This window comes from Heteronotia binoei, chromosome 2 (genome assembly GCF_032191835.1).
Source record: "Heteronotia binoei isolate CCM8104 ecotype False Entrance Well chromosome 2, APGP_CSIRO_Hbin_v1, whole genome shotgun sequence".
Lineage (NCBI taxonomy): Eukaryota > Metazoa > Chordata > Lepidosauria > Squamata > Gekkonidae > Heteronotia > Heteronotia binoei.
In genome coordinates this window covers 73029787-73055967 of record NC_083224.1, presented here as the reverse complement: position 1 = coordinate 73055967, position 26181 = coordinate 73029787, and the positions used below count along the sequence as shown (strand labels likewise).

General features: G+C 41.5%; 1 protein-coding gene across 14 annotated transcripts in view; it reads left to right on the top strand.

Annotated features, from left to right (window-relative positions):
- The first annotated feature begins 3850 nt into the window (after positions 1–3850).
- The window catches only part of LOC132566343 (complement component receptor 1-like protein), a 47165-nt gene continuing 24834 nt past the window's right edge, over positions 3851–26181 (top strand). For 2 of the 14 annotated variants that reach the window (XM_060231272.1, XM_060231268.1), the window contains exons 1-5: positions 3851–4144; positions 10049–10234; positions 13009–13105; positions 23480–23565; positions 25138–25329. In XM_060231272.1, the coding sequence (XP_060087255.1) occupies positions 4072–4144; positions 10049–10234; positions 13009–13105; positions 23480–23565; positions 25138–25329 (634 nt within the window). In that variant the 5' untranslated portion in view covers positions 3851–4071. The remainder of the gene's footprint in view (positions 4145–10048; positions 10235–13008; positions 13106–23479; positions 23566–25137; positions 25330–26181) is intronic. The other 12 variants (XM_060231269.1, XM_060231263.1, XM_060231266.1 and 9 more) reach the window with 9 other exon arrangements.

The following is a 26181-nucleotide window of genomic DNA, read 5'->3' as shown; positions in this document are numbered from 1 at the left end:
CAAGTAAATAACCTAGCAGGTTCACAAAAAAATTTTTTTCAGGTTGGTATTAAACAGAATAAGTAAAAGTGGAGACAGAAGGGGAACAAAAATGTTAGCCCTCTTTAGAATCTCCGAATTGGAATAGAGAGCATCTAGCCCAATCTCTGTGAATGCAAGACATTCAAAGCTAGAGCATTCTGTGCAAATGGAACCTCTCCATAAAACCCATAGAATCATAAAAATGGAAATGCCAGGGACTGAACCTAGAATCTTTCACATGTACCCCTAAGCTACTTCTTCCTCTACAACTGACTGTGATTTTTTGCATGGAACTTCTAAGACATCTGACAATACCTACCCAATACCATTGTATTTTATTTAACATTCAAACATTTAGACTGTTTTGTATTATTTTGGATGATCAATAAAATGTATTACATGGCTTTTGATTCCATAGACCAATTAGCCTACCTCCTTTTTTCCCTTTGCCTTTGTGCTTTTGGTTGATCCTGATTATTACCCCACAGTTGTAATAAATAAATAAATTTCATTATTAGAATAAGTTTTGGAATCAACATGAATTGGTTAAATTAGCGCTATGCACATTCATAAACCTTGGATGAGAGAGGTTCTAATTCAGCTCTGAGCCCACTTACTCTGTGCAGGCTGAAATTCCAGTGATTCTCATTCATTTTAAAATCAGTGACAGAACCGCAAGAACATTTCACTGCATAGTGAAGTGATAGGGGCTGCCTGAGTCCATGGTGGGGTCTTGTTGCAGACTCAAGCTCCATGTACTGTTGGACTGGAGTATGAAGGTTAATCTGAGATTAATAAACACATGCTATAATAGTTCTGAATTAATACCGTCAGTCTTAAATAACAGTAGGCTTGATTAAAACTTTTTCAATGTTTGTCCCCAGTACATGAAATCAGGGTGTAAACATCAGTCACAGAGCCAGAGCTTCTCCAAAAGTCTAAAACAATAATTTCATTTACTAAATATGTGACTGTGTTGCACTCAAGCTATATACCAGAGAACTTTGGAAACTGTTCACCATGAGAAATGTTTACTAAAAATACAGAGAAGCAACAAAAGGAGAAAGTGTACTAATGTGTTTACTTCAAATACCTTCTCACTGATTAGCTAAATTCATGGGAGTGGATATGTAGATACCATAATGACTGTGCCTTGGACCCTGGACTTAGTTCAAAGTAGATTCAAGTGAGTGGCAGTGTTGGTCTGAAGCAGTAGAACACAGTTTGAGTCTAGTGGCAACAAAGTTTTATTCAGGGTATAATCTTTCATATGCATGTACACGTCAGATCTTTTTTTTTCTGGGATATTTTGCCCATCATGCCCTTTCAAGGCATCTGCTTGGCCACTTTAAGAAATAAGATGTTGAACTAGATGAGAAGAGTTAAGCAAATTCTTCTCATTTAAGACTGAATCATGCAATTCCCACTAAATCCGCCTGCTATTGAGCAGCACTATTATGTTTGTATTTTAGTGATTTTAGTACTGTTTAGTGATTTTAGTATTGTAATGGTTCTGCTTGATTGTTAGCCGCCCTGAGTCCATTCATGGAGAGGACGGGATATAAATTTAAGGTAAGGTAAGGTAAATGTTTTTGTGTAATTATATATATGGCTACACAATTGATAAGCAGTAAAGAGAAGCTGTTCACATGGATTCCATAAACATCAGTCTCTGGACATATTCTCTATTTATATGCAAGTTTCACCATGTACAAGAACTCATGGAGACTATAAAGGCTTGTATGCTTAAACTAAGCTAATAGCCCTTTCCTACATAACTCCCTAATCAACATGGCAATTTAAAAGCTACTTTTCTTCTATAAAGGGGGAAGTGAAATTCAAAATATCTGGGTTGGTTGTTTTCTGAACTAACATTCTAGTGGCACCTTAAGTGTTGATAACTTTGTACTTCCTTGTCCACAATTAGGCAACAGAAGTAAGCAAACACAATGAAACACCTTTCTCATTTGGGCTGGCTGCTTCACTCTCATATCATGGCAAGTACCTTACTGCCACAAAATATAAAGAGACTTGGCAAATAAAAAAGATCTATTGTAAAGAAGAAAAGTTACAAGGAAAGACTAAAAACATGGGGACTTCTTAAGTACAAAAAGACAAGAAGTGTGTGCCAATCATGACAGGCTTATAAATGCTATAAATCGGCACTTTTTGAGCAGGAACGCAGATGGCTTGGCATAAGGGTGTGTGGCTTCATATGCAAATGAGTTCCTGCTGGGCATTTTCTGTCAAAAAAGCCCTGCTATATAGTGGAAAGAATAAGAGGAAGTCTCACACCTACACACCCAACAATATTAAAACCTGCAGACATCCAATGAAAAATGGATTAATGACAGGCAAAAAGAAAGTACTTCCATGGCACTTTTAAAAATTTTGTTATGGCCTATTGGTGTAGTGGTTAAGTGTGCGGACTCATCTGGGAGAGCTGGGTTTGATTCCCCACTCCTCCACATGCACCTGCTGGAATGGCCTTGGGTAGCTATTGCAGGACTCGTCCTTGAAAGGGTAGTTACTGTGAGAGTGCTCTCAGCCTTACCCACCTCACAGGGTGTCTGTTGTGCGGGAAGAAGACATAGGACAGGGGTGGCTAACATCTCCAGATGTTTTTTTGCCTACAACTCCCATCAGCCCCAGCCAGCATAGCCAATCTGGAGAGCTACCGTTGGCCACCCGTTATATACTATTACATGGTGAAGTATTGGTGAAGACTAATGTACGATTTACTGGGGGTTTCCTTTGCTTGAGCTTGATTGCCCCCAGGGCCTCGTGTGTTTGCTTTTTAGTAACCCTGAGAGCAGCCCTGAGTCAGGAGCCACTCCTTCATGATTTCTCAGGTCATGTGCTGCCCAAGACTGCAAAAATTGAAGCCATGTGTACTATAGAACTGAGAAACTGATATTAGGTCTGTCAGGCAACAGGAAAGCTGACTCATAGGGAAGTGGCTAAGACACTTCCTTGACAACAGTTCTATTCTATGGTCACCCCTGACAGGAGATTGTAAGCCGCTCTGAGTCTCTGATTCAGGGAGAAGGGTGGGGTATAAATCTGCAATTCTTCTATAGTTTTTTTTTTTTAAAGGGTGAGAGTACTTTATAGAGAATAGCTCTGACATTGGTTACTAGGCAGGCTAAACAAAAAATTGGGCATCCATATTCAGAGGTAACATATCTCCAATAACCAAAGAGTGGAAACAAACAGGGAAAGACTATTTTCCCCATGCCCCTGCTCAGAGCATCTCTATACAGAAGCAATCCCCATGTTCTTGTTGAAGCAAAGGAATTATTACAAAACATTCTGGTACGAAAAGAAGCAGAGCGCAATCCTAAACTTGCTTGTTTAAAGCAAATCCCATTTAGTTCAGTGTACCTTTCCTTGAAACTAATATAGAGTTGTGTCTTGAAGTGTTAAAAAAGTGAGAGGGTAGAAAACGAATATAACTACATTTACAGACATGTTCGTTTAAACGGTGCACTCAACTGTACATTTAAGCACATGTACTTGCTCTCCCACATCACAAGGCCAATCTCAATTTTGTAGAAATTAACCACCCCTCCACTTTGCTGTCAAGACATGCGAATCCTGTGCATGTTTCGTTGCTAACAAATCGCGCTATATTCAGTGAGACGAGTATGCGTGCCAACTGCCTGAGGAGGATGCAACTAGACTCGCGTCCAACGTTACACACATGCTTTCCTCATCAATTCGATTTGCGGCGTGTAAACTCTTCTAGCAAAATCAAGAGGGCGCCTCTTTAACAGTCTCTACACGCAAGCGCCTACAACTTTAATACGGGCATGCGTTGGCTGCGAGAGAGAGGGTGGGGCCTTATTGTGTATCCTCTCGCGGTAGGATGTTCGCGTTGTTTCTCGGGAACAGCGACTGCTAAAAGTACTGCTGCTGTGACGCCCAGCGAATGGTAAAGGCCTGACTTCCCGTCAGGGTCTCCTCCCTCCTCTGCTGAGCTGTTCTCAGTTGGGGCAGCTGCCCGTTTCCTCTTCTACGTTCTCAGGCTTATTACTTCTCATTGCCATAATGGTGCTTCTGTCTGCTTATCATGGTGCGTTTCTAGCGTCTGTGTTGCTGGTGTTGTTGTCTGAGGCTCGTGGTGAGTAAGGAGGGCTTGGCTGTCTTTCATTATGGCCTTTCTGGTGTAAGAGGGTTTCCCCGGTTGCTTTCACTTAATCATTTAAGGTAGTGAAATGTAGATGGCTGTCATTATAATTTATCAATTTTTTCTCAGGGAGAAGGGTGGGGTATAAATCTGCAATTCTTCTATAGTTTTTTTTTTTTTTAAAGGGTGAGAGTACTTTATAGAGAATAGCTCTGGGAAAGGCACTGGGAAAGTCTGGGAAATTATTTTTTTATAAAACAAATCATAGTTAAACGATATCATTCCTATAGAAGCATAACTTAACAAGTAAGGGGTTCTAGAAGCGGAGCTGAAGAAATATGCTACTTTTTCAGGAGAAGTGGTGGTTGCTATTTAGCTTCAGCAGTGTGCTAGGTGCAGTGCAAAACAGAGAGATTATCCCAGAGCTAGTTCTGGTGATTTTAGCTATACTGGGTTTTGTTTCTTGCTTTGTTGTATGTGAGCATATAAACTTAATAGTTACAAAAGCAGATTAAAATTTTATGTATTGGAAGCTGATTTTGTTCAATAAATAGTGGGACTGTGAAATGAGAGAGATTTGGAATTCTGAGATGTCAGTGCAAAACATTGCTGCATATTACTTTTTTCGACTTGAGGGAGCTGGGTTCCTTTTGGGTATGCCTCGCTGTCAGAAGACAAATTGCATTTATATGCTGAGTGACTGAAGACTGTTTGATTATAGAATGAAGTACATTCAGTGGAAAGCTAGAGCCTCAACCCATCACTAAGATATTTAAAAAAAATAAAACTAAGGCTAGTACTAGTAAAGTAAATATATATTTTATTACTCAGTCAAAACTCCTCACAGGTTTTGTCAACAGGCCTTTTCTGAGGAATCTATTAGTTTTGTTCTGTTTCTTCAGCAAAAGCACGAGATTAGTAGCCTCCGTACTTAGACCATCAGGCTTTTTTCTAGGCAAGCAAAAGAGTAAACTCATGTTATTGAAAACATCACTATTCAGGAAGTATGTATCAAAAATATATAATAGAAAATGCTAAATCCCAAAATATATCATGGCAGGGTAGTCTTCCTCAGGGTTATTAAGAACAGTGATAAAGGAAAAAGATTTTCTGAAGATACTCTCATAAGCTTGTTTTGTACCTATGCTGGAGTAAAACTTTCATTTTTACAGTACTGTACAAAGATAAAAGATAATTCCAAAATAATACAAAGATAATTCAAAAGCCCTGTGCCACAGAGTGGTAAAGCTGCAGTACTGCAGTTGGAGACCTCTGCTCATGACCTGAGTTCGATCCCAGCGGAAGCTGGTTCAGGTAGCTCGAGGTTGACTCAGCCTTCCATCCTTCTGAAGTTGGTAAAATGAGTACCCAGCTTGCTGGGGGGGAAATGTAGATGACTGGGAAAGGCAATGGCAAACCACCCCATAAAAAGTGTGCTGTGAAAATGTTGTGAAAGCAACGTCACCCCAGAGTCGAAAACGACTGGTGCTTGCACAGGGGACTACCTTTACCTTTACAAAGATAAAACTCTCCTGATCTTGTCACAGTTTCTAATAGATAATTTGTAGAAAAGTTGAGTGATCATTGCCATGGTTGGAAAGAACCTACCACAATCAAGTAAATGGTTTAAAAGTTTGTGTGAATATGATTTGTGTGTTACATAGACAATGAGAGTAGCAGAACAGAATTTGATTTAGTCTTTCCTTCATTAATTTTATAAATAAATATAGTATCTAGTTCTAGAAAACTAGAAGGATGACTAGAAGTTTTCTAACAGTGCTGTCTTAAGGAAACTTATGCCCATATCATTCAGTGGATTTAGTAGGGTGTAACTCTGCTTAGGAATGCACTGTGAATATAGCTGAAACACTGTGTATGAGGTGACATTCTTCACTGGCGTGTTGCCCCACCTTGCCTCTTATTTGGAAAAGAATGATGCAAAAGCATTATATCATGTATTGCGTGTTTAACTGGATGTTTTGATGGAGGGAGAGAAAGACACTGAACAACTCTTATGAAGTTTAGTTTGGCCCTTAAGATGGTTCCAAGCTAACCAACTACTTGTGTTTCGATCTGGAGATGAATCAAAAATAAGGTAAATTAGATGATGCTCTGCAATCCTGGTTTGTAGCTTTGTAGGCAGTCCCAGGATTAGTCTCCAACATGCCCAGCCTAAAGGACTGAGTAACAAGTGATAGGAAAGACATATATCTGAGACACTAACTGCTAGTTAGTTCAGGCATTATTAACCCTGATAGACCAGTGGTCTGGCTCAAGATAAGGGCGCTTCAGAGGGTAGCTATAAGCTGATCTCACTAGACTGATTATAAGAGACTTTCTTTTTTGGTGCTGAATGCCTGATGCCCCTAACATCTCTATCAGGAAGTCGTGTAAAAGTGAAATCACAAATGCCGTTTCCTTGGAGTAACATGCAATAGAGATGTGGTGTAGAACATTTTCCACTGATTTTATTTTTTCCATGAGAAACTTTCCATTTCTAAAGGTACTTATTTTATAAAATACACAGCAATGAATGAATGCCATGGCTGATACATTAATATTGTAAGAAAATCTGGCAGTTCAAAGTTGTAATTACTGTTTTGCTGATGATTAGGAATTGCATGAGAACTTATATGTATATTTTGTTTATTTTAGGAGGGAATAAAACCACAAATACATATATCTTAAGTTTGTAAAAAGTTATAAATGCACAGGATTGGCGTTGGAGATCAATAAAAGCCTGAGCTGAAATTTGTCTCCTTTCATCTGTGGAAGGGAAATTGCAATTGCCAGTTTAGTATGGAACTAATGCAAGTGATGAGGTACCACAGTGATCTTTGTGGACTATAGTTAAATTACTCTGAAACAAATAAATGGACAACCATCTCAGTAGCATATCATGTACTGTTGTTTAAGTATGCTAAAATTACATGTCAGCAGTCTTAAGTGCAGTGGTGTTTTTTGTGAGGAAATTTAATGGCATGGAGAAAGTAGTAGCTGTATTGTTTTTAAATAGATAAAAGGATTTTTCAGATGAAAATAATTTTCATAAAGAGCTCTGAATTGGTTTGAATATAACATTTAAACCTCCTAGATCTGTGCCCCTTGTAGCTAGTGAAACCTGGCAATGAGAGAATACAGAGCCTGTTGGTAGATATTGTCAACAGACCATTCAGATGGTCCCTGGAATCAGGTCTATCTGAAGGGCCTTAAGGAGGTTGTGGTCATACTGCTCTTTAAAAAATTGACTTTGAATCCTGCCGATCCAGCTAATCACTGCCCAATTTTGAACCTATGTCTCTTGGGTAAGGTAACTGAGAGAGTGGTAGCTGAACAGCTCCAAGGTTTCCTGGATGACACATTGGACTTAGGTCCAGTTCAGCTTCCACTTTGGCCATGAATGGAGACAGTGTTGGTCACCTTGACAGACAATCTTTGTTATACAGCTGGATCGAAGTGGGTTGGTGCTGCTACTATTAGATTTTATAGCATTGTCTTTCACGGCCAACTGTGACCTTTTGACCCACCGCCTCACTGACATAGGAGTTTGGTGGGGGCAGTTCCTTCAATGGCTTATGTAATTTTTCTGAGATCAGGGACAGAAGGTGGTGTTGGGAGAGAATATGTCCCCCAGACACCCTCCTAATGTGTGGGATCCCTCAGGGGGGCACTTCTCTCCCTCATGTTATTTAACAGCTGCATGGGCCCCCTGCCCAGCTAGTACAGAGATTTGGGCTTGGGTATATCATAATGCCCCTTTATGGTATCCTAATGCTCCTGTATAAATCAATGGTGTGCACTCATTTGGAATACTGTGTACAATTCTGGTTGACACTCCTCAAAAAAGATTGTAGCATTGGAAAAAAAACGCAGAAAAGGCCAACGAGAATTATTAAAGAGTTGGGATATTTTCTCTTTGAAGAAAGGTTAAAGCGCTTGGGGCTCTTCAGCTTGGAGAAACATCAACTGCAGGGTGACATGATAGAGGCTTACAAGATTATGCATGGGATAGAGAAGGTAGAGAAAGAAGTACTTTTCTCCCTTTCTCACAATACAAGAACTCATGAACACTCAGTGAAATCATGAGCAGTCAGGTTAGAAAGGATAAAAGGAAGTACTTCTTCACCCAAAGAGTGATTAACACCTGGAATTCACTGCCACAGGAGGTGGTGGCAGCTGCAAGCATAAACAGCTTCAAGAGGAGTTTGGATGAATATATGGAGCAGAGGTCCATCAATGGCTGTTAGCTACAGCTTATTGTTGGAACTCTCTGTCTGGAGAAGTAATGCTCTGTATTCTTGGTGCTTGGAGGGGCAACAGTGGGAGGACTTCTAGTGTCCTGTCCCCACTGGTGACCCTCCTGATGGCACCAGGTTTTTCGGCCACTGTGTGAGAGAGTGTTGTACTGGATGGGCCATTGGCCTGATCCAACGTGGTTTCTCTTATGTTCTTATGTCACCAGTATGCTGATGACGCCCAGCTGTATGTGTTACTGGATGGACATCTGGATATCACCCTGCAAAATGTGACCATGGATTTGTAGGCTGTGGATGAGTGGATAAAAAAGAGCAGGCTGAAACTGAACCCATTGAAGATGGAGGTTCTGTGGCTGGAGGGGGGAGGCTTCAGTGCTAGGGCACAGACTCCTTTCCCTTGGTGGGGCTCCATTGACAAGGCACAGTCCATCAAGAGTCTGGCCATGATCCTGGATGCCTCCTTGAATATGGAAGCCCTGTTCACACATATTGCCAGGCTGGTGTTTTTCCATCTATGTCAGGCTCAGCAGCTGGCCCCTTTCCTGTCATTTCCTGACCTAGCCATGATAATCCATGCAACAGTCACCTCCAAGTTAGACTTGCTCTATGCTGGCCTGCCCTTGAGGATGACCTGGAAGCTCCAACTGGGTCAGAATGCAGCAGTGCAAATCTTGACAGGAACATCACAGTGCATATACAGCCTGTGATGTGCCAGCTGCACTGGCTTCCCGTGGAGTATTGAGTCAACTTCAAGGTTCTGATGTTAACCTTTAAAGCCTCAAGCAATCTGTGAGGCTGTGGATCCCAGGATAACCAGCTACTGGTGATCCCTGACCCCAAATACATCTGGCTGTCCTTGACTAGGACCAAGGCTTTTTTAGTCTTGGCCCCAACATGGTGGAATTTTCTGCCAAACACCATTATAGCCATGCTGGATCCTATGCAATTATGTAGGGCCTGTAAGGCGGACATGTTCCACCAGGCTTTTGGTTGAGGGCAGCTATAGGTTCCACTCTGGCTGGCATCCTCCTTTATTCTCCTCCCCCTCAGATTGGTTTCTCCCCCCCCCCCCCCAATCCCATGAGGTAGACACAGTCCTTAATTAGGAAGAATTTGAAACTGTAATTTTAATTTTCATCACTTTTTCTATTATTATTATTTAATTTTTAAATGTTTTTATCACGTTGTATAATGTCCAGAGCCCTGCAATAGTTCAATATAATAAATAAATTTGACTTGCACTTTTCCCCTAGTCAAATATTTTAGTTCAAGTATTTTCCATTAGAACATAAAATTCTAATGTTTACTAAATGTAAGCCAAAATTAATGCAATAGATCAGGTCATGCCTTACTAAATGTAAGTCAAAATTAATGCAATAGATCAGGCCATGCTCTATTCAGGACAGTTTTTTTTCTGGGAGATTTTCCAGAAGACTCATTTATAGATAAAACAAGTCTTATCGCTATTAGTCTTGATCCAGTTGCTTTCAACAGATTAACTCCAAGAGTCTCCGTGAACATTTTTGTGAAGCTCTGTCTATTTTTCACTGATGAGGCTTTATGAATTCTCTAGAGTCCAGCAGTGCAATCAACTTTCTTTCCCACAACATAATCAAATCTTCATGTGTATCTTTATTTCCAGGTGATTGTGACCCTCCAAAACGCTTCTTCACTGCGAGGCCAAAGGGAGACCCAAAGCAAAGCTATCCTCTTAGGACCAACTTGACTTACACTTGCAACCCAGGTTATGAAATTATTCCTGGATCGCGACTAGTTATTGAATGCCTTGAAAATTCAGAATGGTCACAGATTCCTGAGCCTTGTCAAGGTGCGTATCTTCTAAAATATGGATAAAAACACATGCAAAGCCTTCTGTACTTTTATTTTTTAATCTTCCTTGTACCTAGCAGTTCAAGAAGTAGCAAATGTGCTGCAAAAGTAATAACTGCTAGTTGAATATGCAGAATTGCAGAATGTGTGTTCTAGGTCAGACCGAGAGTCTCCCAGGGTCAAACTCTGCATGTACACATTTCCACAGTTTCCAGTGTTTTTTCATATGTAAGTATCAAACACATGGGAACTGAATTCTGACCAGGAGCTTGATGCAAGTGACATTAAAGTCATCCACCTCCCACTTTCCCAACATGAACTAGCCCCAGGGAATTTTTGCCCCATTGGGGAAACCTGTGTACTAATAGGGTTACAGGTAAGTGTCAGGTTTGGGGAAACTTGTAAGCAGTGGCTCACCTCTCCTCCTTGTACTGTGGTCCTAATCCAAATTAAGTCACACATGCTCCTGCAGCTTTCTTAAAACACTAGAAGCTGCAGAAACACACACATCTTATTTAACCCTTAACATCTTGCATCAGGGTTCAGTCAGATCCTGATGCTGTAGAAAGTTATAAAACCCTTGGGGATTATCATGGTACTTAGGGCACATACCGTCTTAGCTGTGTTCTCTAAAAACAAAATAGCAGTAGGGATTTCTTGATCCTTGGTTTAAGAAGAAGATGATATTGGATTTATATCCCGCCCTCTACTCCGAAGAGTCTCAGAGCGGCTCACAATCTCCTTTACCTTCCTCCCCCACAACAGACACCCTGTGAGGTGGGTGGGGTTGAGAGGGCTCTCACAGCAGCTGCCCTTTCAAGGATGACCTCTGCCAGAGCTATGGCTGACCCAAGGCCATGCTAGCAGGTGCAAGTGGAGGAGTAGGGAATCAAACCCGGTTCTCCCAGATAAGAGTCTGCACACTTAACCACTACACCAAACTGGTTACAAAGCCTTCCTGGCCTACCTAACAATCCACCTGACTGTGCCATATGTGATCGCTTGTCTCCACAGCTTTTTTTGGTAGAAAAAGCCCAGCAGGAGCTCATTTGCATATTAGGCCCACCCCTGACATCGCTTTACATGGGGCTATTTTTGTAGGAAAAGCCCAGCAGGAACTCATTTGCATATTTGGCCACACACCCCTGACACCAAGCCAGCCAGAATTGCATTCCTGCTTAAAAAAAAAAAGGCTTGCTTATCTCTTCAATGTATGTTATTAGTCCTCTGAACAGGAACTGTTACTGATAAATGCAGAGGTGCAAAAATCTAGGGCTGCATAAATATCATTTATTTATTATTCAGCATTAGACTACAGCATCCTTGATCTTTTCTTCCATGTTACATAAACAGAACTGAAATGCAGCTGTTGAACTAGCTGTTGATGATGTTGTAAAGATGAGAGGGATCAGCAGTGACTATTCCCTGCTCTCCCCCTAAATTATCTGCAGGATTAAATTTAGCATTTTGGAGGTCTTCCACATTGTGTAATGTCTGGATTCTGTCCTTGTTACCTGTACCACCTTCCCCAGTATCTGCCAAAAGATATCTATGGATCTTCTACATTACACTTGTGGTAATGAAAAGGATAAGTGGAAACCTGTATTCAGATTTTCACTGTGGCATGAAACTCATTGGGTGGTCTCTAGCAAATTGTTCTCTCTGTGCCCAGTATTTATCAGGATGGTGGTGTGGGATAAGTAGACCCTTCCAAAGTCCTTGGGAGGGAAAGGGATTGGATAAAAGAATTCAATCAAAATTTGCAGGACATTGGATGTCTCTTTCCATTGGTTCCAGGACATGAATGAAATATAATACAGTTCCGCTTGCCTTTGGACTGACTTGCATATCACGATCATATGAGTTGAATCCAGACTAAATTTTCCATCAGTAGAATGAAACTCTCCTTTATCCCCCTTCCAACTGCAGCCCACTGAACTCTACAAAATATTGCTTCTGGGTGTAAAGGATCCTCAGGAATAACATTAGGGAGGGTCTGCAGTGGGAAGAGAGAATCAGTTGAAAATGCCTGTTTAGTCTGGATCTTACCATATGTGTATACCCCAGTAGTGGGATTCTTATTCTTGAGTGTTTGCATATTTCAGTTTCTTGCATGTCAAATATGTTAGTCAATAGAAATCACTAATCAAAGACTTTGGCTTTTATTCTATGAGATCTGCAAGCTGATCATGAACTTTCCTACCACCACCTGCAGCTTGTTGAGCCCCCTAGAGTTTTCTTCTGTGATAGTTGGGGTCAGAGACCTAGTTTGGTGTAGTGCTTAAGTGTGCGGACTCTTATCTGGGAGAACGGGGTTTGATTCCCCACTCCTCCACTTGCAGCTGCTGGAATGGCCTTGGGTCAGCCATAGCTCTCGCAGGGCTGTCCTTGAAGGGGCAGCTTCTATGAGAGCTCTCTCAGCCCCACCTACCTCACAGAGCGTTTGTTATGAGGGAAGGAGGTAAAGGAGGTTGTAAGCTGCTCTGAGACTGATTCAGAGAGAAGGGCAGGGTATAAATCTACAGTCTTCCTCTTCCTCTTCTTCCCCTCCTCTTCTTTCTCTTTCCCCTCCTCTTCTTCCTCCTTCTCTTCCTCCTTTATCAGTGCCACAGGGTAAGTTGGGGGTCTGCTATAGAAGAAAGGAATTGGTAGATACTGCAGAAAGTTCTGTTTTTTTTGAGAAATAGCACACAAGATAAAAGCCATATTTTCTGTGTTTTAGTACTACTATTTTTATGATATAATAAGGTAATGGCCTAATCTTTGTCCTAGGAAAACGATGTCGTATTCCCAATATACCGAATGGCAGAATAGTAGAAGACAGTGAACTTCGGTTTGGTGATCGAATAACCTTTGCCTGCTTTGAAGGGTGAGCTGTAGGTTGCCTGCAAGATGGGTTTATTTGAATATAAGATTTTAGGTCTGTTCTTTTCAGATTAGGTTGATAGTGTAATAGTATCTCACTCTAAGGTGTTGGTGCATTTTTAGAGTAAGGAATAGAATTACTACATAAGTAGTTTAATAGTTGAGTTGTCACCAATTAACTAAGTTATTTGCTCAACCTTCATTTAGAGTTTGGAAATTTATAAAATTTCACCACAAGACTGCTAGCGTACAATCAGCAGTCATAAATCTTCACGTTGCATTTCATATGGTTTGTATTGACATTATTTACTGTTATCTTGATAGTGTCTGACAGGTGTTTGGTGTTGCTTTCTTTGGAAGCTTAGTAAATTTGTTATAGAAGAAGACGACATCGGATTTATATTGCGCCCTCCACTCAGAGCGGTTTACAGTCTTCTTTATCTTCCTCCCCCACAATAGACACCCTGTGAGGCGGGTGGAGCTGAGAGGACTCTCACAGAAGCTGCCCTTTCAAGGACAGCCTCTGTGAGAGCTATGGCTGACCCAAGGCCATTCCAGCAGGTGCAAGTGGAGAAGTGGGGAATCAAACCCGGTTCTCCCAGATAAGAGTCCGCACACTTAACCACCACACCAAGCTGGCTATTTTCAGCTATGATTTGTCTCCTGTGGTCATATTTGTAAGCTGCTTGAGCTGAACAGAAAATGTGAGAATAAATATCAAATAAGTAATATTTGTGTGGGGACTAAGCTGAATGTAAGCAGCTTGCTTAAGGCCATCTGGATAATTGGGGATTCTGTATGTTCACAGCTCAGCCTCTTGACCAATAGGCTGAAAAACTTTGAACAGTACAATATGGGTTGTGCTTGCACATTAGGGCACAGTTACTGGATAGTGCCTTTAAAACCAACAAAGTTTTATTCAGAATGCAAACTTTCATGCTCTAGAAGCACACTTCATCAGACATAGGATGGAATGGTAAGCAGTCCTAAATATAGAGAAAGTGGGCAGTTAATTAGTATGCAAAATCATGGAAATATTTTTTAGCAATTAGAAGAATCACAAGTTGAGGTTCATCTTTAAAACAATTTTTTCTTTAAAACAATTTTATTTCAGTGACATATGGTAACAATCAATTCTTCGCATTATTAATTACTTCTTTTATCTATCCCATATATTACTTTTCTCATTCCCCCGTTTCTTGACCCCCGCCGTTGTTGTATACTTAAAATACTAATATTTAAAGGTACCACTAATAAAACAAAAATTTCTATATTTCTTTTAGGACTTATCATTATCCAAAATTGTCCAATGTCCTTTTATTTTCCACTCTTTTTCTATATAACTTCTAAACTTCTTCCATTCCAACCTAAAAGTTTCTAAATCATAGTCTTTTAAAATTCTTGTCAATTTGTCCATTTCACTCCATGTTATAACTTTTAAGATCCAATCCCATTTCTCTGGTATTTTCTCTTGCTTCCACAACTGCGGATACAATGTCCTAGCAGCTGAAAGCAAGTACCAAATTATAGTTCTATCTTTTGGAAATTTTTCCATATATAATCCCAACAGAAAAGTCTCTGCGACTTTCTTAATTTCATATCCCAAGATCCTAGATATTTCTTGTTGAATCATCTGCCAATATTTCTTTGCTCTTTCACAAGTCCACCACATATGGTAAAAAGAACCTTCATGTTTTTTGCATTTCCAACATCTATCTGGCATCTTGTTGTTCATCTTTGCCAACTTTTTAGGAGTTATATACCATCTATACATCATTTTAAAACAGTTCTCTTTAATACTATGACATGTTGAAAGCTTTATAGAGTTCTTCCAAAGATATTCCCAAGTTTCCATCTGTATTTCTTTATTTTCATTAATTGCCCACTTAATCATTTGAGTTTTCACTACTTCATCTTCTGTAGACCATTTCAAAAGCAGTTTATATAGTTTTGAAATTAATTTTTCATTGTCTCCAAGCAGAACTATTTCCATTTCTGTCTGTTCTTGTCTTATTCCTTCAGTTATGATATCTTTTTTCCACTAAGCTCTTTATTTGTTGCATTTGAAACCAATCATATTTATTGTCCAACTCTTGCGCAGTTTTCAACTCTATTTTACCGCCTTGTATTTTTAATAGCTGATTATATGACAACCACTTTTCTTCTCCCTCTTCAGCTGTTATTTTTATCACTTCTGCTGGCACCATCCATAACGGTTTTCTCTCATCCCCATATTTCTTATATTTCATCCACGTATTCAACAAACTTTCTTATATAATGGTGAGAGAAAAAAACATCCATCTTTTTTTTTCCATAGTACATATAAGCGTGCCAGCCAAATTTATTTTCATGACCTTCCAACGGCAAAAGTTTTCTGTTTAGTAGCATCACCCATTCCTTTATCCACACTAAGCAGACTGCTTCATGATATAGTTTTAAATCTGGTAATTGGAATCCTCCTCTCTCTCTTTTGCATCTGTTAAAATTTTCATTTTAATACTTGGTTTTTTCCCAGCCCACACAAATTCTGAGATCTTCCTCTGCCATCTGTTGAACTGTTTTACTGTCCTTCACAATCGGAATAGTTTGGAATAAATATATTATTCTTGGTAAAATATTCATTTTAATTGCCGCTATTCTTCCCAACAATGACAAATTAAGTTTATTCCATTTTATCATATCTTCATCCATTTTACGCCATAGCTTCTCATAATTATTTTTAAACAAATCAGTATTCTTCATTGTTATTTCCACACCCAAATATTTTACCTTCAAAGTAACTTCACAACCCGTTAGTTTTTGTAACTCCTTTTGTTTACTTACTTGCATATTTTTACATAAATTTTTTGATTTTTCTCTATTTATATAAAATCCCGCCAGTTCTCCATAATCTTGAATTTTAGCTAACAGCAAAGGTGTCACTTGAGTGGGGTGTTCATTTATAAACATTATATCATCTGCAAATGCTCTATATTTATAAGTAAATCCTTTTATTTTTAAAGAAAAAAAAACAAGTTGAGGTTCAGTGATTGTTAATTTGTGTTGACTGATTTGATTTATTGGATTCATATCCCACCCTCCTTGCCGAAGCAGGCTTAGGGCGGCTCACAATACATAGTGAAATACAATGAAAACATTTACATTAAGAACATTAACATTAAAACAGTTTGAAAAAATTTGGTACTAATTTTGATGCAGTTTAAAGATGGCATGCAGTGATCTTAAGCATCCATTAGATCTAGTATCTTGGTGGTTGTCAGCATTTAGTTAAAGGCTAATTGAAGTAGTATCATCTTACAGGCCTTGCGGAACTGGGCAAGTTCCCACAAGACTCTGACCTCCTCAGGCAGTTGTTTCCACCATTAAGGGGCTGAAACAACAAGGGCAATAAAAGATTGATGTCTGTCTCATTAGGTATCCTGGATGTGACGTGCGATAAGAGTCTGTTATAATGTTAGCTCTGGGTTAAATTCAGGGCATTAGTTTCTCAGAGGTTTAACACAAATATGTAACACACATATATGTGTAACTTATGAATATGTATGTGTGTTACATATATGTTTATATATGTAGCACATATATACACATCATTCTAGTTTGTCATTGGAGAAAAAGAATACGTTAAATATAGTGGAAGATGGATTAGTGTATGTAATGAGATAAACAGCCAATATCCCTTATTTGAGTATGTCAATACAAAAATCATTATTCTGATGTGCTGTTCTAAGAGAGAAATACAATGGAATACAATGGAGTACTGTGTATATATAGCTATACTTGGTGAAAGTGGGTTTAGTATATGTAATGAGATAAAAAAACAACATCCCTGTTCAGTCCTGGGGAGGTGTTTGTTCCAAGTTTCTTAATAATTTGTAATTCAGCAATTTCCCTCTCTATTCTGTTCTTGAAGTTCCTTTGCAGCAAAACAGCAATTTTAATTTATATTTTATATTTTAATGTATTCTTTTTCTCTAATGGCAACTAGAATAATGTTTATATGTGTGTTACATGTTTAAATTAAACCTCTGAGAAACTAATGCCCTCAATTTAACTCAGAGCTAACATTATAACAGGCTCTAATTTTTTGCACCACACTTAGATGCCTGATGAGACAGACATCAATCTGCTATTTCGACTTTTATTGCCCTCGTTGTTTCAGCCCAGTCAACACAAACTAACAATCAGCAGACCCCAACTTTTGAATCTATTAATCTGCTAAAAAACATTTCCATGATTTTGCATTCTAATTCACTGCCCACTTTCTCTATATTTAGGACTGCTTACCATTCCATTCTATTGTCTGATGAAGTGTGCTTCTACCAAATGAAAACTTACATTCTGAATAAAACTTTGTTGGTCTTAAAGGTGCTGCTTGTTCTCCTGCTTTGGACCAACACAGCTGCCCACCTGGGTTGTGCTTGTAACCTCGCTGGTAAATACACACTCTGTCCTCTCCCTCCTCACCTTCCCATTTTGAAACCTATTTTTTAAAAACAGCCTTTAAATCTTTTTCAAGATGTTGTTATGAGTCTCTGTAAGACCTTGAAGTTAAGGGACCAAATATCTCCCTGAGTCTGTGGATACTGCCACTGCATCCTAGTACAAAGGAAAAGTGAGTGCCACTCAACTGTGTTGTGAGCCGCCCTGAGCCTGCTTGCGGGGAGGGCGGGATACAAATAAAAAGTTATTATTATATTATTATTATACTTATATTCCATTGGCTGGGGCTGCTCCTCCCCCCCATCCACTGCTGGCTTGCTCATGTCTTCCCTGGCCCAAAAAAGCACCTGTCTCCTCGAGTGACAGCAAGTCTGGCAAGTGGCGGCCATTCGGAGGGGACCTGGGCCACACAAAGAGGCTGCTGTTGCTGCCTGGGCAGCCATTCTGGGGAAGCTGCCTTTGCGTCATATTGTCCCATTCCTCTAGGTCAGGGGTCCTCAAACTTTTTAAATAGGGGGCCAGTTCACTGTCCCTCAGACTGTTGGAGGGCCGGACTATAGTAAAAACAAAAACTATGAACAAATTCCTATGCACGCTGCATATATCTTATTTTGAAGTGAAGAAACAAAACGGGAACAAATACAATATGGCCATGGTTAGGCTGGTTCAAGCCAAGCCCCTGGGCAGCAACACCCAGGCACCTGGCCACATGCCCAGGCATCGGTGGGTACCCCAACAAAACGGCAGCAGTGCGAATAAAACAACCTCCAAACCGCCAGCCCCTCTCTCCCCTCCACCCCCAAAGGAAGTGAGGACAGTGCCCAGAGCCGCCACCCTCCTCCTACGAAGTTTCCCTGCCCACACCCCCAAAGGGAGGCGGCCCTAGTACAGAAGAGAAAGCCAGCCGCGCATACAGCCCCGCCTTTCCCTTGAGGGTGCGCCTGATTGACAGGCGGTGGTGTCCGCCAGGCTTCTGGGTCGCACTTTCTAGGAATTACTGAGCAGGGGAAGCGCCATTCCCGCTGCCCCCCCAGCAAAGATAACTTTGCACGCGGGACGCACATCTGCACAACTCACCTTGCCATTTTTCATTAACCCCCTTGCAAGTTTTCAAGCCTCCCAAATGTTAAGCGGCACCCGGAGGCTCTTCGTGTGGCTTCTCGAATAATAATAATAAAATAGCAGCAGCAGCACTAAAACCACCAAAGACCACCGTGCCTAGGCACGTGTGCTCAGTGTCATAAGCAAATCCCCACTAAATGCAATGGGGATTACTCGCTAGTAAACGATCGCAGTCTTAAAGGCACGCTTACCCGCAAGAAAGTCCCTCTGAACCTAGTGGGACTTACTTCTGAGTAGACGAGCTCGGCGTGCACTGTTAATCGCCCTCCCCCCCGCTGCTGGTCTCAACGAGAGGAAGCGGAGGAGTTGCTTAATGTGAAGGGAGAGCTGCTTTCGGGTTTACTGGGGAGCAAGGCTTCCTAAACAACTAGCCCGCCCCGAAACATTCATTGGAGGGGGGAGCTGTTTATTTCCGCTGGCTCAGCTCCGGGGGGGGGGGGGAGCAAAACCTTCCCTTCACACTGGCTGCGCTCCCTTCAAAAGTGCCGTCTGCAATTCCTTACCAGTTCCAAATCAGTAAGGGCAGAGATTGGGCTGAAGTCTGAGCGTAGGAAGGGAGGGGGCGCCCCTCTGCAGATTTACTCAGAAGTAAAGCCCCCGGAATTGGAAGAGCACGTTCCCATATAAGCGCGCTTCACTTCCTGCAGCGAAGCGAAGAAGGGCGGCGGCCTCAGCGCAGGAGGGGTCTTGCTTGGCTTTTCCGGAGTCCTCCCTCCCTCTGCGAAAGTTGCGAGGCGGGAGGGGGGACTTTAAAAGCAGGGGGGGTTGTTCCTGTCCCTTCGTCGATTTGCATAGCCAATAGATCGAGGAGGTTTGATACTGTGCGTTCGTTGTTACCGGGCAGATAGTCTTCCAAGGGTGAAGCGGGGCCCTGTCGTTCTACCCAGTCTGATTTTGCCATAACCGGCGGGCCGCATAAACGTCCTCAACGGGCCACATCTGTCCCGCGGGCCATAGTTTGAGGACCCCTGCTCTAGGTCCTCCATTTTCCTTCAGTGGCTGTTTCTAGTATTCCAAGCTTGGTTCTGTCAGAAAAAGGTGCAGGAGGGGGAGGAGGAAGTCCTTTCCAGGACTGTTTTGGCCTTTGAGGAAGCAGCGTACCACAGTGTTTCCCATTTGCAGGGTCGTGACCCGGTACCAGGCCACGGAAGCCTCACTACCGGGTCACAAGAAAAGCCAAAGCTAGCCCTCCCTTCAGCAAAGCATGACCTCTGCTCTGCTTCCTTCCTTCCCCCGTCTCTATTGTGCAGAGAAAAGCTAGCCATGAAGACTGACACAGGCTTCAAAGCCTGAGCTGCATTTGGCTTTCTTCCTTCCCCTGTCTCTCTGTTGTGCAGAGAAAAGCTAGCCTTGAAGACTAACACAGGCTGCAAAGTCTGAGCTCTGTTTGGCCTCCTTCCTTCCCCTATCTCTGTGTTGTGCAGAGAGGAGCTGGGCTGCCTCCTTCCTTCTCTCCCCCTCCCAGTGTTTGAGAGAAAAGCTGGCATCCACTGGCACTTTAGACCCATGAAGTGTTCTTCAAGATATGAGTTTTCATGTGCCTTGCAGTATGTTTTATTGGGGAGATTTTCCCGGTAGGCCTGGGCAGCAAAGAAGGGGGGATTTTTTTTCAGCCAGGAGGGGCGGGGAGAGGGCATTCTGAAGCTATTTTTTTTTCAAACGACCCCTGGGCAGAATTGTTGCTGACTGGGGTCATCTGATAATAATAACAATAATAATAATAAATTTATTTTTGTATCCCGCCCTCCCCTGCCAAAGGCAGGTTGATGGTGAGTAAGGCTTTTTTTTCTTTGTCCCCCTTCCTTCTTTCTTTCCTTGCAAGTAATGCTGTGTCTGTATTCTTGGTGCTGGGGGGGAAGCAACAGTGGGAAGGCTTCTAGTGCTCTGGCCCCATTGGTGGACATTCTTGTGCTTTTTGAGCATTGTATGGGAGAATTTTGGACTGGATGGTCTACTGGCCTGATCCAGCATGGCATCTCTTATGTTCTTCCTCTCCTCTCCTCGCCTCTCCTCTCCTCTCCTCTCCTCTGGATGAAACTTTTCTGTTCATCATAGTGTTGTTGCAGACATAGGAGCTCTGCCACTGAAAAGTTGGCAACTCCAGTTGTAGCCAGCTGGCCTTTCTATGAGATTCTGTGTGAGTGAGACTGAGAGGTGTGGGTCAGAAAGAGATTATTGGAGATTACTGCTGTATATCTCAACAGCACTGGAAGTGATGGTACTATGAACCTGGCACCATTTTACTGGTCCTGCTTCTAACAGCTGTCTGACACCCAATTTAAATTTCTCCTGTAGATATAAAAAAGGATGAAAGAAGTTCACTGGCTTGATTTTAAAGGCATGGGAATTGATTTTAAAGGCAAGGGAAACACAGCCAGTAAAAAGCTGCAGGAAAGGAAAGGTCCCCTGTGCAAACACCAGTCGTTTCCGACTCTGGGGTGATGTCGCATCACAACGTTTTCATGAAAGACTTTTTACGGGGTGGTTTGCCACTGCCTTCCCCAGTCATCTACGCTTTCCCCCAGCAAGCTGGGTACTCATTTTACCGACCTCGGAAGGATGGAAGGCTGAGTCAACCTTGAGCCGGCTACCTGAATCCAGCTTCCACTGGAATCACTCAGGTCGTGAGCAGAGAGTTCAGACTGCAGTACTGCATCTTTACCACTCTGCACCACAGGGCTGCTAAAAACCTGCAAGCCCCACATAAATATCCTTTTTGAGATAACTGCAGAAAAGCTTGTATGAACTTCATATAACTTGAAACAGCACTTCAGAGCAGGGTCTGCCAGACCCTGGTTCTTGCTGTGGGAACTGACTGGGTAATTTCAGACCAGTCACAAACTTTCAGCCTAACCTACCTCCCAGGGTTGTTGTGGAGTTCAAAAAGGGTGGAAAATAATGATGTAAGCTGCTTTGATTCCCACAGCATCTGTGTGACCATCAATATGCTCCCCTGTTGTGGGTGGATGGGAGGGAAGAAACCAAGGGTGGGGGGAGTGAATGCCTTCTATTGGGTGGGTGGAAAGACAGCAGGGGTGGGGGGGCACTTGCCCAGAGCCTCTTTCTAGAGCCCATTGTATTTTTCCTCACAATGGCCCTTATTCCTAGTTTTTCCATAAAGCTTTGTCTTATTGTCTCACTCTTTTATTGTGTGAACTGATAAAATCCAGTTGGAAAGTGGATTGAAAGTGCATTATTTAGTGTGTGTGATCGCAGTCTTAGGCAAGCATACTGTGAACTCATGTGGACCTGCTTTGTTTCTTGTTTTTAGTTGTTTTTTAATGACTGTTCTTAAACTAAGAACAAAAGCAAGTATTTCCTGGTAAATGAATGTTTTGAACTAAGAAGATCCACTGGAATCTCTGAAAACATAGCTTCTAGCATATAAATCAGGGGTGTCAAATGTCTGGTTCACGGGCCTGATCAGGCTCCCAGAGGCCTTCTGTGCAGCCTGGTATTGATTTGCTTCCTTCTTCCTCTCTCCTGCTTTTGTTACCGTTTTTGTTTTTCTCCATGAGATTGAGGCAGCCGAACAAAGCAGCCTCTCCTCACTCTTTTCCTCTTCCCCACGGGAGGGAGAGGGAGGAGGAGGAGTTTCAGCCAATGGAGTAGCTTGTCTCTGTAGCTTGGCTGTTTGATTGAAAGAGCCTGGCACAACTAGAGCTCTCTCAATCAAAGCTAGAGCTGTGCCAGGCTCTCTCAATCACACAACAGAACTACAGAGCCAAGCTGCCCCATTAGCTGAGGCTTCATTAGCTGAGGTTCCTCCTCCCTCCCCTTCCCTTGGAGGAGAGAGACGCTGCTTTGCTTGGCTGCTTCAATCCCATGGAACCAATACAATTTTATTCAAGGTAAGTAAGAGCTTTGTTCCCTCTCCCTCCCTCTCTCTCCTTCCCCATCTCCCTCCCTCTACCCCCCATTCTTAGTCTGATTTTTCCAGGGCTTTCCTAGTGCAACTGGGTTCCTTCTTCCTTTTCACTGTGTTCATGCCCTCATGATTCAATCTTTCTCAGTAGGAAAGCAATGTGAATTGTTCAGATGAGGAATAACAAGAACCCAGTGAGGTAGACACTGCAGGTTTTGAACTTAGGCTTCCCAGATAGTAGGCTAATACTGACCACTGTATATTATTATCTCTCTGTTCTTGCACTGCCTCATAAGAATTGCATTTATTTTTCTGGGAAAGACTATAGCTTTGTAGATAAACACGTAGCCCTCAGTCTGTGCCATGGTGCCTTCACTTGTTCTTTACCAGCACATAAAGCAACCAGCCATTTCATGTTTTCTCCTGGGTCCTAGGGCGCAGAGCATTGACTATGAGATTTCTGTAATGAAGGGCAATGAATCAGAAGTAGGTTTGCAATTTATAGATACACACCTTGAACAGCATACTCAAGATTGCTACAGCACAGACATCTCTAGATTTTGATGCAATAATTCAGAGCAAGTGGTGTCAGTTGTCAGAAACTGTTAAATAAACACAATATTGCAAGAGTGCTAATGTTTAAAGCGTTTTTTGTTTTAAGCTTTTTTTTTAAAAAAAATCTTTAATTGTGTTTGTTTGTGCCCTTTATAAAGTTTACATATCCACTTCCTGGCATTACATTTTATGACACACGTGGCCTATCCTGACAAGGTCTCATTTATGTCAGATCCAGCCCTCGTAAGAAATAAATTCAACACCCCTGACATAAAGGTTTAAAGATACAGTAATAAGGAGTTTTGTGGCAATGTGGGTTTTCCACCTCCTGAGAAAACATTCTGTATTTTCATATTGTGCCATGTGCTCTAATATGTAAAACTCTCTTCCTTTTAGACACAGACCTGTTGGGCAGAATGGAGCTCAGTGTATATTGCAAGATAACAAAGTCGTTTGGAATAATGATCCTCCATTTTGCGAACGTAAGTTGATTTGCTCATTAAGGACTTTATTGAAGTATTTCAGTGTGACTCTCAAGCTGCTGAGGCCTTAGTAAAAAACCCTAGTGTTTAAAATGTTTTAATGTACTGATCCTCAGGGAGGCATAATCTCCTTATATTGTCTTGGCCTTCCCTCCTTCCCCCAAACTGGCATTCATCACTGATTTGGGGTAATGAATTTACAACAATAATTTTCACTCAGCTGTTGCCTTGCTGCCTCTCTGAAGGCATGAAAACACTGTGAAATGACAGCCACTTTGGCTTGTCATCTGTGTTTGGAAAATCTCATGGGATGGGAAAGTTTCTTCAGAGTTGTGGGAAGCAGTTGGGATTTGTGTGAGAAGAGAGGAAAACCTGAGTTAATAACTGAAGTGCTGCCAAAGGGCTCATCAGATTCCCATTTCTTCAGCCTCCTTATTTTGTGTGTGTATGTGTGCTGTGTAGAATTAGGAAGTATTTGTAGATTATACATACTAGTAAAAGGCATGATAACTGTGCTCTTTTACCATTGTTAATGGAAGAGATCCATAGACAATAACCCAAAGTTTGGTATCTGTAAGCTGAAGTTTATTTCTAGGCTGCTCTGTCTGACATAGCATTGCTTTGCATAATCCAGAATTCTGAATGATAGACTCACTTTTTTCAGTTGATGGGATGGATTAAACCAGAAATCGTTTCCATATTATTACAATGGTTTTTCAAGTTTGAGATGGATCAGCCTGGTTTAATCTTGCTCCATTCTTTCCACTTGTACTTTGCCTGCTTCAGAATATTGCACTGATAGGGTTAGGGCAGATTGTTTGGGAGAATGAATTGGGTGAGAATTACGTCCTTTGATCACTGGAGGCCTCCCAAGAAGGCACTGGGCTTATAGAAAACAGTACCTACTAGATCTCTTTATTGAACTTTAAAGTGTTTCTTCTCACATACTTGTGAGGCCAAAAATGTATACTGAAAGTAAAATTATCAGGATTTTGTCAGAACTGCTATATTCTGGACTAGAAAATTGTGCTGTCTAGTGTGCAAATTTTTATCGTATCAGCATCTGTTCAAAAATAACTATCTGTAGAAGCTGATCTTGGGAGAATAATCAGTTTACCAGACCATTTCAGCTATTATGTTTAGAAGGCACTGGAAACTTTCAGCTGTTATGTTTAGAAGGCATTGGAAAGATGTCAGCTCCTTGAGCTAGCATAAAATAATAGCTAGAATATCATACATGGATTTGGGAAACCTGTATTCATAACTCTTGTCTGCCATGAAGCTTGCTGGATGAGCTTAGGCCGCTCACTCTCATCCAAACCTATTTAGCAAGATTGTTGAGTATGAAATGAAGTAGGGAAGACCATATATATTGGCTCAAATGGTTTTGGAACTATTGAATGTATTGATTTATCTAGAAGAAAGTTTATTTCTCTTCCAGAATGGTGTCAGGAGGTACACCTGCTTGACTGCTGCAACTAACTGGCCATTTGTAAATGAAAGCTACAGCCCAAATAGGGTATTGTACTTTGCAACTGAACTCCTTAAACAAAATGTCACTGATCTCCCTAGGTATTCCTTGTCTTCCACCTCCTAAAATTGCCAATGGTTACTATAATGAACTGAGGGACTATACAGTTGGCACAGCAGTAACATACAGATGTGATAACCGTGAATTGTCTCTGATTGGAGAAGAGAGTCTTACATGTATATCTGACCAAAACCTGAATGGAAAGTGGAATAGACCTGCACCCGAATGTAAAGGTGATGGAAATGCTTGCTTATACTTTCCTTGCTATGTGTTAATTTGTTTTCCTTTTAAATAACTGTGAGGCGGGGATGAAAATACTTGGTAGCAGCACAATCCCACAAGCACTGTATTACTGGACAACTCCCTGTCATTTTGTTTGCATGAGGGATCTAATGGAAGTTGTGTAGGAACAGTGATAAGGGGGGAGGTTATTGTCCTTCTATATATCTTGCTAAAATGATTTGGGCCGGGGGGGGGAGTGTTTCAGCATAGCCATTATACAGCTTAACTTAATAATGATTGCATTGTTATACTGCTTTCAGTGAAACATATATTTGGCAAATGGATCTGTGTATTTCTGTGGGTCTTAAGATAGTTTTTATTTAAGAACATAAGAGAAGCCAATTGCCCATCCAGTCCAAAACTCTGTGTCACACAGTGGCCAAGAAAATCGTGCCATCAGGAGGGCCACCAGTGGGGCTGAAAGCCCTCCCGCTGTGCCCCTTCCCCAAGCACCAAGAATACAGAGCATCACTGCCCCAGACAGAGAATTCCCACAATAAGCTGTGGCTAATAGCCACTGATGCACCTCTGCTCCATATGCTTATCCATTCCCCTCTTGAAGTTGTCTATGCTTGTAGCCGCCACCACCTCCTGTGGCAGTGAATTCCACATGTTAATCACCCTTTGGGTGAAGAAATACTTCCTTTATCAGTTCTAACCCGACTGCTCAGCAATATCATTGAATGTCCACGAGTTCTTGTATTGTGAGAAAGGGAGAAAAGTACTTCTTTCTCTACCTTCTCTACCACATGGTGAAAGCAAGCCACAATGGTAAGAATAATCAGATTAATTTTACTGGTTTC